At 39.5% G+C, this 12,745-nt stretch overlaps 1 protein-coding gene across 7 annotated transcripts in view; it reads right to left on the bottom strand.

Annotated features, from left to right (window-relative positions):
* MID2 (midline 2) overlaps positions 1–12,745 on the bottom strand; it is an 87,798-nt gene that overhangs the window by 13,091 nt on the left and 61,962 nt on the right. For all 7 annotated transcript variants that reach the window (XM_019715213.2, XM_074323418.1, XM_019715212.2 and 4 more), the window contains 2 exons: positions 7,522–7,629; positions 6,002–6,150 (listed from right to left, as the gene is read on the bottom strand). In XM_019715213.2, coding sequence (XP_019570772.2) covers positions 6,002–6,150; positions 7,522–7,629 — 257 coding nt within the window. The remainder of the gene's footprint in view (positions 1–6,001; positions 6,151–7,521; positions 7,630–12,745) is intronic.

Here is a 12,745-nt window from a genome sequence, read left to right as displayed (position 1 = left end):
ATGATTAGACCTTGTACATATACACTTTATATATTATACAATGTCTTACATACGTTATCTAATTTATTCCTTACATATAACCCTGTGTAATAAATGTTATTTTCACTTTGTAAATGAGAAAGTTGACAAATAGAAAGGGTAAGTAACTTGCTCAAGGTCACATAACAAGTAATGGTCAGGGGGAAAAAAAAGAAATATAACTGAATCCATGTTCGTTGGCTTCTAAACTTGATATCCTTAACCATTTAGACAGTTCCTATTTTTAAAAATTTAGGTATATTTTTACATGCCTGGGTAAATCTTAACCAGAATTATCTTGGGGAGTTTTGACCAAAACACACATGTTTAGGGCCTGCACCAGACCTTCTGAATCAAAACCAGTAAAAATCCTTGTGTGTGCAAAGGAAAGAATGGAAAGACCAATTAACTTGGCAACAATATGCAGGTTAGAATTGAGGGAAGAGACATTGAATGTAGGGAGACCGGAGAGGAAAGTTTCATGGTGAAGTAGCTTTAAGGGGATGAGGAGTTAAACAAATATACACCCTAACGTACGTATACCCTGCTACACATCTACTAACAGCAGCTTTTGGCGGTTTCTTAAAATAGAGACGTTTCAGAAATAAACAGCAGGCCAGGATAAACAAATGAAAGACTAACTCAGTACAACCTTAAGGTCTCGTCATGAATAGTCCACCTTCCAGTATTTGATGAGTAAGAAGACAACAACCTCTTTGGGGCAAGAGTTAAGGCAGAAAATTGACTCATGAAATGTTTTCCTGGCCTCCCCAATCTCTTTCCTTCATTCCTTCCATCCATCCATCCATCCACCACTTCTGAGTCCAACCAATGTGCCAGGAACTATGCCAGACAGTGGAGATACACTGGGAGAACAAGTTAATTGTGGTCTTTGACCCCACAAAGCTCACAGGTCACGGAGGAGCAAGACATTAAATAGGCAATAGAAGTGCTGCTACAAAGGGAGAGGAGCATACACAAGAGCCACCTGACAGGGACTTGGGCACTAAGGGAAATGTCCCCAGAGAAACTTCATTTTAAGCAATGACCTACATGATGAGTAGAAATGAGCTAAGCAAAGACTATGTGGATGTGTGTGTTTTCTCTTGCCTAAAGGCTGGAAAATGGGAAAAGTCACACAGGGCTTTGTAGGCAATATTACAAAGTTTGCACTTTATCCGAAGAGCAATGGGAGCCGCTGAAGCATTTTAGCCAAAGGAGTGATATGCTCAAACTTATGTTTTAAAAAGAGTACTCCGGCTACAGTGGATGGACTGGAAGGGGTCAAAATTGGAGGCAGATCAGATTTTAAGGTGTTTAGGAATGAGCAGAAAATAAACTGGTGACAGGAGTATAGACACATCAAACAGAAAGTTAATTCACATGAAAACAAATAGCCAACAAATATAGTAAAAAGCCCAATGAAATGAAAAATCAAAGAAATGTACATTAAAATGAGAGCATTTGACTAGTGCAGCCGTTATGGAAGGCAGTGTGGAGGTTCCTCAAAAAATTACGAATAGAATTGCCATATGACCCAGCAATCCCTCTCCTGGGTATCTACCCAAAAAATCTGAAAACATTTATACATAAAGACACGTGTGCTCCAACGTTCATTGCAGCTTTGTTTACGGTGGCCAAGACATGGAAACAGCCAAAATGTCCTTCAATAGATGAATGGATAAAGAAGTTGTGCTATATATACACAATGGAATACTATTCAGCGGTAAGAAAAGATGATATAGGAACATTTGTGACAACATGGATGGCTCTTGAGAGAGTAATGCTGAGCGAAATAAGTCAGACAGAAAAAGCAGAGAACCATGTGATTTCACTGATATGTGGTATATAAACCAAAAACAACAAAAGAACAAGACAAACAAATGAGAAACAGAAACTCATAGACACAGACAATAGTTTAGTGGTTACCAGAGGGTAAGGGGGTGGGGGGTGGGGGGTGGGAGATGAGGGTAAGGGGGATCGAATATATGGTGATGGAAGGAGAACTGACTCTGGGTGATGAACACACAATGGGATTTATAAATGATGTAATACAGAATTGTACACCTGAAATCTATGTAATTTTACTAACAATTGTCACCCCAATAAATTTAATAAAATAAAATTTTTAAAAAATGTAAATGGATTAAATGCTCTAATCAAAAGATGTAGGGTAACTGAATGGATAAGAAAACAAGACCCTTACATATGCTGTCTACAAGAGAACCACTTCAGATGGAAAGACACACACAGACTGAAAGTAAAGAGATGGAACAAGATATTTCGTGAGAATGGCAATGGAAAAAAAAATCTGGGATTAACAATACTGATATCAGACAAAATAGACTTTAAAACAAAGGCTGTAATAAGAGACCAAGAGGGATATTACATAATGATAAAGGGATTGATCCATCAAAATGAAAAATAAAAATCATATGGTCATATCAATAGATGCCAAAGAAGTGTTTGACAAAATCCAGCATCCACTTATGATAAAAATTCTCAGCAAGATGGGAACAGCGACCATACCTCAACCTAATACAGGTCATATACCACAAACCCACAGCAAACATCATAGTCAAGGGGGAAAAACTCAAAGCCTTCTCCTTAAGATCAGGAACAAGACAAGGATACCCACTTTCACTACTTTTATTCAACATTGTATGGAAAGTCCTAGCCCCAGCAATCAGAGAAGAAACAGAAATAAAAGTCATCCATATGGGAAAGAAAGAAGTAAAATTGTCATTATTTGTGGATAACATGATACTATACAGAGAGAACTCCAAAGATTCTACCAAAAAACTGTTAGAACTGATAAATAAATTCAGTAAAGTAGCTGGATACAAAATGAATATTCAGAAATGGGTTGTAGGATTTCCAGTCAAGATGGCAGAGTAAGTAAATGCTGTGCTCACCTCCTCTCAGGACCACATCAATTACAATTAAACCACAGAACAACCATTATTGAGAATCACCTGAAGTGTAGCTAAACCGAAGCTCTACAACTACAGATATACAGAAGCCACCTTAAGACTGGTAGGAGGGGCAAAGATGTGGAAAGGACTGGTCCCACACCTGCATATGACCATTAAAAATTGGGAGGGACAGTTCAGCTGAGGATGCCCTCCCCTGAAGAGCAAGAGGTCCCCAGCCTCTTCCCAGCCCAGGGTTTCCAAAGAAACCCAAAATGCTACTTCAATGGGATGTGTGCATCCATATATTCATTACAGTATTGTTTACAATGGCCAAGATGTGGAGGCAGCCTGGATGTCCATTGATGGATGAATGGATAAAGAGTAGGTGGTACATATATGCAATGGAATATGGCTCAGCCGTGGAAAGCAATGGGTTCTTGCCATGGATGGACCTGGAGGGTATTGTGCTGAGTGGAGTATGTCGGACAGAGAAAGACAGATGCAATGCGATTTCACTTATATGTGGAATCTATAAAACTCCCAGAAGAAAACATAGGCAGTAAACTCTCAGACATTACCCTTTGTAATATTTTTACTGATATATCTCCTTGGGCAAGGAAACAAAAGAAAAAAAATAAACAAATGGGACTACATCAAACTAAAAAAGTTTTTGCACAGCAAAGCAAACCATCAATAAAACTGAAAGACAGCCTAGTGAATGGGAGAAGATATTCACCAATGATACATCTCATAAGGGGTTAATATCTAAAATTTATTAAATAAAAAACTCATACAACTCATCATCAAACAAAACAAAACAACAAACAATCCAATTGAAAAATGAGCAGAAGACCTGAATAGACATTTCTCCAAAAAGGATATACACGTGGCCAACAGACATTATGAAAAGAAGATCAACATCACTGTTCACCAGAGAAATACAAATTAAAATGACCATGAGATATTACCTCATATCTATCAGGATGGCTGTCATCAATAAATCAACAAACAACAAGCGTTGGTGAGGATGTGGAGAAAAGGGAGCCCTGTGCACTGTTGGTAGGATTGCAAATTGGTGAAGCCACTATGGAAAATGGTTTGGAGGTTCCTCAAAAAGTTAAAAATATGACCTAGCAATTCCACTTCTGGGTATCTACCTGAAGAAATCCAAAACATTAATTCAAAAAGATATATGCACCCCTCTGTTTACCGCAACATTATTCACAATAGGTAAGATATGGAAGCAACCCAAGTGCCCATCAATAGGTGATTGGATAAAGAAATTGTGGTACATACATACAATGGAATGTTACTCGGCCATAAAAAAGAATGAAATACCATGTGCAACAACACGGATGGACCTAGAGAACATTATGTTAAGTGAAATAACCCAGACAGAGAAAGACAAATACCATGATCTCACTTATATGTGGAACCTAAAGAACAAAATAAACAACAACAACAAAACAGAAATGGACTCTTAGATACAGAGAACAAACTGTTGGTTATCAGAGGGGACGGGTTTTGGGAGCTGGGTGAAAAATGTAAGGGGATCAAGAAGTACAACCTGGTAGTTACAAAATAGTTACGGGGATGTAAAGTGCAGCATAGAGAATATAGTCGATAATGTTGCCACAACAATGTATGGGGCCAGGTGGGTAGTGGACTAATCGGGGATCACTGCATAAATTATATAAATGTCTAACCACTATGCTGTACACCTGAAACTAATATAAAATAATATTGAATGTCAACTATAACAAATTTTTGTTTTTTAAAAAGTAGATGTGACCCTTGAAGCCTTGGTGACTATACTGAACAACTAGTGAGGGAAAGAAATTGAAGTTATGGAAAAAAGAAGGCATGTGACCAAAGCACAAATGAATGGAAATCTCTTCCATTATAACCAGAAGGAAGGTGTAAGTGATGGATGTGGATGTAGGTATTCCCAGAAGTTTGGGATGAGAAGTTAAGAAATTTATCATTTCATGCCTACCACTCTCTCTATAAAAGAGTAGGTAAAGTCATTCGCTGAGCACGAGCAGTAAGGTGTCGGTTGGAATTTTGAGTCTTGTACAGAAAATTTGAAATAGCTGCTATTGAAACAAGGAAAAAAGAAAGCTGACCAAAGCAACACAAAAGGATTTCAGGTCATTACCAAAGGGCCAGGTGAGATTAGAAGCCATAAATTTGTGGTGTAGTAGTACTAACTTCTTTGGTTATGTGATTTTCTGTATCAGGATTCTGCAACTCAGATATAGGCATGGAAAAGGTGGAAATAGCTGAGCTGATTCAAGGTTGGGGTTTTACCAGGTTGGTGTAAGAGGGACTGTGGGACGAGGGACCTGGGGATATTGAAAAGAGAGTAGCTGAAGTGAGAAATCACAGACCCTACATAGACCAAAGTAAGAAATGAAGACAGTAGGTAGCTGGTGGGCAAGAGTCAGGACGTAGAGGTCCCAATGAGGTGGAAGAATAGATGTACTGGAAGAAAAACAGACAACTATAATTACAGAGGCTGTAGTTAGAAAGTGGGATGTTTTAATTTATGATTTAAGTGTAATTCTGAGTGATGGCGAGGTTCAACGTGTGGGCCATGGAAGTGGGTGGGTGAAGTGGAGAAGAAATGAGGGTCACTGGAGGAGGAGATGGCAAGGAGCCAGGAGACTAGATGGCAAGAGTATTATTAGATGGGTCGGCCACATGCTGCTAACGTCACCAAAAATGATGGCAGAAGCAATAGAAAGGAATGCTGTGAACCTGGAGCCAAAGTCTTCAGTGCACGAGAGGGGGATATAAAGAAGGTCAAATCTGGCCTCATGAGCCCCTGTAGCCCCTTGAAGCCTTGGTGACTATACTGATTAATGTTTCACTTTTAGACCTCAGATTCTTTGCAAATGAACTGGTAGGCTGTAGAGACATGCCAGGAATCCACGGGGCAATCTACCGCTGAAGCCTAGTAAAATCTTCAGGTGGCAGCTTCTACACATGCCTGAATAGAATAAAGTGACTTTAACTTGGACCCTTTTTATAAGAGCAGGTATGTCAAAAGACTGTAAGGAACTCACCTCTCAGCAATATTTTTTGCAGACTGGAGAAACCGTGCTTGGTCATTTTCCTTCAGGATATGCTCAGCTTGGTTGATGAGGACTGTTGACCTTTCAAGACACTGGCGGCAATTAGCAACCTGCTGTGCCAACTTTCTCAGTTTCATAACCTTAAAGGAATTAGCAACAGAAAAACAGTAGAAAACATCCAGTGATAATTAAAAACGATAAAGCAACATGAAGGGAATCTGCTGCAGAGATTCTAAAAATAAGGCCCATTAATATTAATATCCAATGGCCTCTGTACTAACCACTCACCTCCTCACCGTGTCCTTTATGTCTGTCTTGCCAACCCCTCCTCCCATCTACAGGCCGCTTACTTACCCTGCAACACACTCAGTCATATACTCTAGGTTATCTACCTCCTCTTTTTATTGATAACACAAATTTTCTGATCATAAAAGGAATGCATGCTCATATAGAAAATTTAGACAATAAAAAGTATAAAAATAAACTGTACCACCCAGAGATCATCATTGCTTACATTTTATCGTCAGTATATTTTCATATATATGTTTAATAAAAAGCACCTTTTCTTTATGAGTATCTACATTTCTATGTATGTATTTCTCTAAGTATCTTTACACATACCTGTGTGTTCACAGATCTGTGTTCTCGAAAACTTCAATTCCTGTGTTAGTTGAAACCACCCAGCATGCACAAAGTATTGGTGACCCCCTCAGGCTTTCATAACTGCTCACATTGTACACACAGCATGAGCTTATAATCACTACACGGCCAGCAGACCAATAAGCCTAAAACCATGTAGCTGCACACCTGACTTTAATCAGGATCCTTCAGTTCCCAGGCTAAAAGCCTGGAAGTCTTTGCTTTCTCCTTATTTTCTGTCTAATTAGTCAGTGATTCCCACCATTTCCTTTCTAGTGATGCCTGTTATGTTTTCCCCTTCCATTTATGCTGTCACTTCCCCAGTTTAGGTTTTCATCAACTCATACCAAGAATCATTCCTTAAGCCTCCTAACTTACTTCCCCGACTTCGGTATCATCCCATTCTGATCGACTCTGCACACCTCTGCCATATCAATCAGTTTTCTCCCTTCCTAAGAAACTAGGATGGTTTACCAGTGCCTTTCAGATTAAAGCCAAAATCCTTATCCTGGCATGCATGGTTTTTCCATAACTCTGGCCCCCATTTCTACCATTACGTTTTTTCTTTTTGTATTGACTTATACATACAGTAAAGCACCCAAATGTAAAGTGTATAACTCAATAATTTTTTTGCATGTACATACACCCATGTAACCTCCAACCAGGTCAAGAATGTTTCTAACACTGGAACTGCTATCATTTTAATTGGATTCATAGCACTAGTCCAAACATTGCTGCTTCTTTGCCTCCTTCCATACAAACTCATTTCTTCTTGCTTTCATGATGCAAGTTCAAACTGGAATCATCAGGATGAAACTTGGACATTTGTAAAGTCAACTCTGCCTTGACCTCACTGGAGTGCTGTGCTTTACCTTTGTTTCTTTGATTTTGACAGCAATCATTTGCTTCCTCTGCTGGATGATCTCTACCAACTCGTCACATTCTTCCATAAGTTTTGCCTCATGCATAGCAGTATTCACCTGCCGAGAAAGTCCAGAATATTACACAGTGATTGCTGTCTTTGTCCCCTGCTAGCTCTCAAAGGTTCGGACTGACAGCTAAGCATGCACAACTTCTTCCATACCTCCCTCATAAGATCCACTCCTAGAAGAAGGGTAGAGATGATGATATTAATGATGCAAAGGCATTGAAGCACCACAGATAGGAAGCTCTCCGGCCTCTGGTAGATCATGATGGTTAATGGAAGGCTGAGCAGAAGGACAGATGAGATGGGGGCATGTTATTGCCACTGTGCAATTCCCTTTACTCCAGCACCCTGTCCTCCTGCTGTTCTTTTGGAAAGAGGGTAAGGAGATTTAAGTATGTCAGGGAAAGAGGACCGCTGTTCACAGTCACAATAATATTAAGTTAACATTACAACAACATATTTCTACCATCCTAACAAAAATGTTTTTGGTTTTCCTCGTCCCCTTCTAATTTTAAAATATATGAATGTGCAGCTGTATCTTCACATTAAATATGTGCATGTATAGATATATTTTTACATAGTTGTCATCATGTCTTAGTAGATATTTCTCACCTTGGGTTGTCCAGTATTAGAATACCTTTCCTATTTTGGGATACTGGCGACATCAAAATATCTCTACTGCAAAGTCAGGGTGGGGTTCGAAAAAAAAAAAGTCACCATTTTTCATTGTTTTTCCATGTACTGATTTCTCTTTCTTCCCATCCCTACTACTACCAACTTTAGAGAGTATTCTTCAGTTCCCAGATTAAAAGCCTCCAGAAAGGCTGAAATGGGAGCAGGGGATCTTTGGGCTAGCCAAGTGGAAAGGGAAAGGAAGGGAAAATCAACTCATATATTTTAAGCACGTAATGTGCCAAGTACTGTAAAAATTATTTCATGTAATTACCATAACCACTTTGTAATATGGAGCCATTTTTAGTCCCATTTTACAGATGGTGAAACCGAGGCTCAGAGAATTTTAGTGACTCGCTCAAGGTCACACAGCTAGTAAGTGGTAAAACCAGAATTCAAACCAAGTTCTGTCAAGTAAAACCCCAGGGCTGGCAGGGTGGGCAAATGAGGTTCAGTTCTATTTCAGCAGTACACAGAGCTGTCACTCAGAGAATCACAATCATTCCAAGAATCTATTCACGGTCACTCAAGCAAAGCTCTAGAAGGCTGAGGAACAGACAATGGATTACTTGAGAGCATCAAAACTCAAGGGTCCAGATGTACTTCATTAGCAAGGTAGGGCTGCATTTCCAATTGCTAACTCTCTTCAGAGGGCTCCTTTACATATTCCAAGTCCAGCAAAATACCTGTCATTGGACCCTGCTGCCTCTTCTCTCATTCTCTAAGGTCCCTGCTGACCAATTTTTTGTTTCTTTCTTAACTGAAATAAAATATGCTTGTCAGATTTCAACCATATTTTGTTTTATTTCTACTTTCCAGGGGCCATGCTACAATGAGAGCTTCCATTCATTTTGAACAGTCCCACTCTGGCCATTCTGATTTTTTTTTTTTCTCAGACTCCTCACCCTCTCCCTAAATTGGATCTACTTTTCCAAGGCAGATAATCTCACCCTCTCAAGGAACTCCCACTCATGTGGGATTCATCTCGTGCTCCCTGGACCCGTGCTTAGAGTATCTAGAGACTTAGTTCCCATTTACAGCTTTGTTTTGAGGCTACTAATAGTATAGTACACAATGGTTTAGTGTCTCGTTTCTTGTAATTTGGCTCTTGGACTAATCTTTACATATCACTCACTATATGCCAGGTACTGCATATACACTCAGCCCTCCTTATCCACAGGTTCCTAACATGGGATTGAAACCAAACATGACTCAAAAATATTCAGGAAAAAAAGTTACATTGTTGCTGGCATGCACTATATAGTTAGCACTATGATCTATACTGAACATGTAGACTTTTTTCTTGTCATCATTTCCTAAACAATACAGCATAACAACTATTTACATAACATTTACATTGTATTAGGTATTTTAAGTAATCGAGAGATGATTTAAAGTACGAGGTACGATCGAACAATACGGTGAATGCTTAAATAAAAAATTATTACAGTAAAAGACACATTGCCATTAATCCCCCCTCAAAACTTTTCCCCTCACTTAGAACACACTTATCTCATCATTCTTGCCACTTTCTGAAGCAGTTCTGGAAGTCCTCTTTCGTGAGTATCTTTAGTTACGTTGTCATGGCTGCCTCAATGTCCTGAATCATTTTGACTTTGGGGAAGAGCCAGAAGTCGCAGGGTGCCAGAGCCAGTGAATAAGGTGGATGAGGACACACCGTAATGCTTTTATTTGACAGAAATTGCCATATACCAGAAGCAATGTGTGACACACAGCATTGTCATGATGGAGGATGATTTACGGCACACTTTATTTTTTTTAAGTTATTTTTTTAATTAGTTTCAGGTGCACAAAACAATGTAATAGTTAGACATTTATCATTTAAATCCCTCACACTGTGTCAACCCCCCTCCCCTCATCCACTATCCCTCTGACATCACACACAGCCATTACATTTCCACTGTCTCTATTCCGAATGCTGTACTCCACTTCTTGTAACGATATATATATATATATCGTTACAAGAAGTTTTATATATATAAACTTGTAGTTGACATTCATTATTGTCCAGCTTCAGCTTCAGGTGTACAATGCACTGATCAGGCATCTACATCTTCCCTGATGGCACACTTTAAAACACACTTTCTCTCAACCATAGCTCACACTTTACTAATTGTACCAAACAAGTTGAAACTTGTCACACACTGTTACTAAGGTTTGATGCACCGCTTCCTGTATTGAAGATCCCTGCCTTTCCGTTGGATGGCACTTGGCAGCAGCATTCACCGTATATTTTGATTGCAGTGGAATGGCTCTGTGTCACACACTGTTTCTGGTTCGACAATTTCTGTCAAATAACAATATTATGGCGTGTCTTCCTCCACCTTATTCACCGGATCTGGCACCAAGTGACTTCTGGCTCTTCCCCAAAGTCAAAATGACCATGAAAGGCAAACATTTCGAATCCATTCAGGACATCAAGGCAGCTACGACAGTGCAACTAAAGACACTCACGAAAGAGCACTTCCAGAACTGCTTCAGAGAGCGGCAAGAATGATGGGGTAAGTGTGTTCACAGTGAGGGGGTGTATTTTGAGGGGGATTAATGGCAATGTGTCTTTTACTGTAATTTTTTTTTAATTTAAACATTCACTGTATTTTCAATCACACCTCATATACAGGAGAATGTGTGTAGGTTGTATGTAAATACTATGCCATTTTATATAAGAATCTTGGGCATCCACAGATTTTGGTATTTGCAAGGGGTCCTGGAACCAATCCCCTACATATACCAAGGGACGACTGTACTAGTTTTCTCAATCATCAAAACAACTCAATGAGGCAGGTACCACCAGCCCCATTTTAAAGATGAGGAAACCTGAGTACAGACAGACTAAGTGACTTAAGGCAACACACCTAGTAAGCGGCAAGGATGGGATTTGGACCCAGGGAGTCTGACTCTAGAGTCCACACCTTTAACCATTATGCTATACTTCCTCCCCAGTTCAGTGTAACAAAATCCCTGTCTTCAGTTTCTGAGCATCATTCCTTCTTTTGCACCATCCGTCTTTGTTCTGTCATCCCATTCTCTTTAGTTATTTCAGACTACCTGTTGTTCCCCTAGAATGCTTTGCACTTCTGTGCCCTGTGCCTTTGCTCGAGACTTTCCTTTCACTTGGAAAGTCGTTTTTCTATTTGTTTATTGAGCAAACATCTACTTACTTTTCCAGGCCCTACTCAAAGATCATCACTTCTGTAACTTTTTATCACCTGCTTGGACAAAATTTTCCCTTACTTGTATTCCTATAACACTTTATGTATAATTCAATTATACCATTTAGTACCTCATATCACAGGAATTTATTAGTCTGTCTTTCCGGCTGAAACATGAGTTCTGAAGGCCAGGGGTTGTGTCTTATTTGACTATATCTCCAGCATAGTGAGTGGCATATGATAGATGTTCAGTAAATATTTGTTGCATTGAATTGAATGGCAGGGGGGGGGGAGTATCTCACTGCTTACTAGGCATGTCCACGTGGTTACTCAAGTTACCCTAAACTCAGTATATCTAAAAACAAACTCATCATCTTCCCTCTAAATCTGGCTTCCACCCCTGATTTCCTCTTTCTTGTTAACGCTACTATCATTATTACAGTTACCTGTGGCTTCTACTTCTCCCTCATGCCACACATAAATCCACAGCAGTCCCAAAGTCCTGCCCTCCTTTCCTTTTCAATTTCACTAAAGTTCTTCTGATAATACAGTGAGGCTCTGAGCCAAGGGACCAATAAGTTGAAGCCCTTATCGTCCTTTTGGACTATTATTGTAAAAGCCTTATTAATTCATCCCCCTACCCTCAGAATCTTTCCTTTGCTGCCCACCCTCATAATCCATCCTATACCCTGAAACCAGGAAAAATCATCACCATCTTCATCATCAAACATGCATGAAACATCTCTTGTGTGCAATGCATTATGCTCAGGCTCTGTCCTCAATGAATTTGCAATCTGGATGGGGAAAAGCCACACGCATGTAAAACAAAAAAAGTCAAGGTAGCATAAACTAAATACCAGCGAGTGGTGTAGACTATAATCTACAGAAATTGAAAGGAAAGATCACTCTTGGTGGGGAAGTGGAGAAAAGATGCCTGAATGAAATGGAACTTGAACTGAGTCTTAAAGATGGATAGGACTTAGATTTAAAGGTCAGCAGGAGGGAAATTTTGAGGCAAGCTAATGAGATTGAACCTTGTTCTTTAGGCAATATGGTATCTTTGGGAAGTATTTTTGGGAGAAGGAGGGTAAGATGGTGGGACAATGAACACAGTTAACTGTTTTTTAAGAAGATGAACTGAGATTGACTTGACTGGGGGTAATGGTAAGCTTGGGGACAATTTACGAGGCTATTGTAATGTGAACAGGGGCTAGCCACGAATGGTAACAGGAATAGAAAGGCAAGGTCAAATATGAGAAGCACTTCTTTGCCTGAAAATCCTCAATCAGACAGCAAACTCCTTGAGGAAAGCTTATATGCCAT

Source organism: Rhinolophus sinicus, chromosome X (genome assembly GCF_036562045.2).
Source record: "Rhinolophus sinicus isolate RSC01 chromosome X, ASM3656204v1, whole genome shotgun sequence".
NCBI lineage: Eukaryota > Metazoa > Chordata > Mammalia > Chiroptera > Rhinolophidae > Rhinolophus > Rhinolophus sinicus.
Note: the sequence above shows the minus strand (reverse complement) of the source record. Positions and strands in the feature narration are given on the sequence as shown.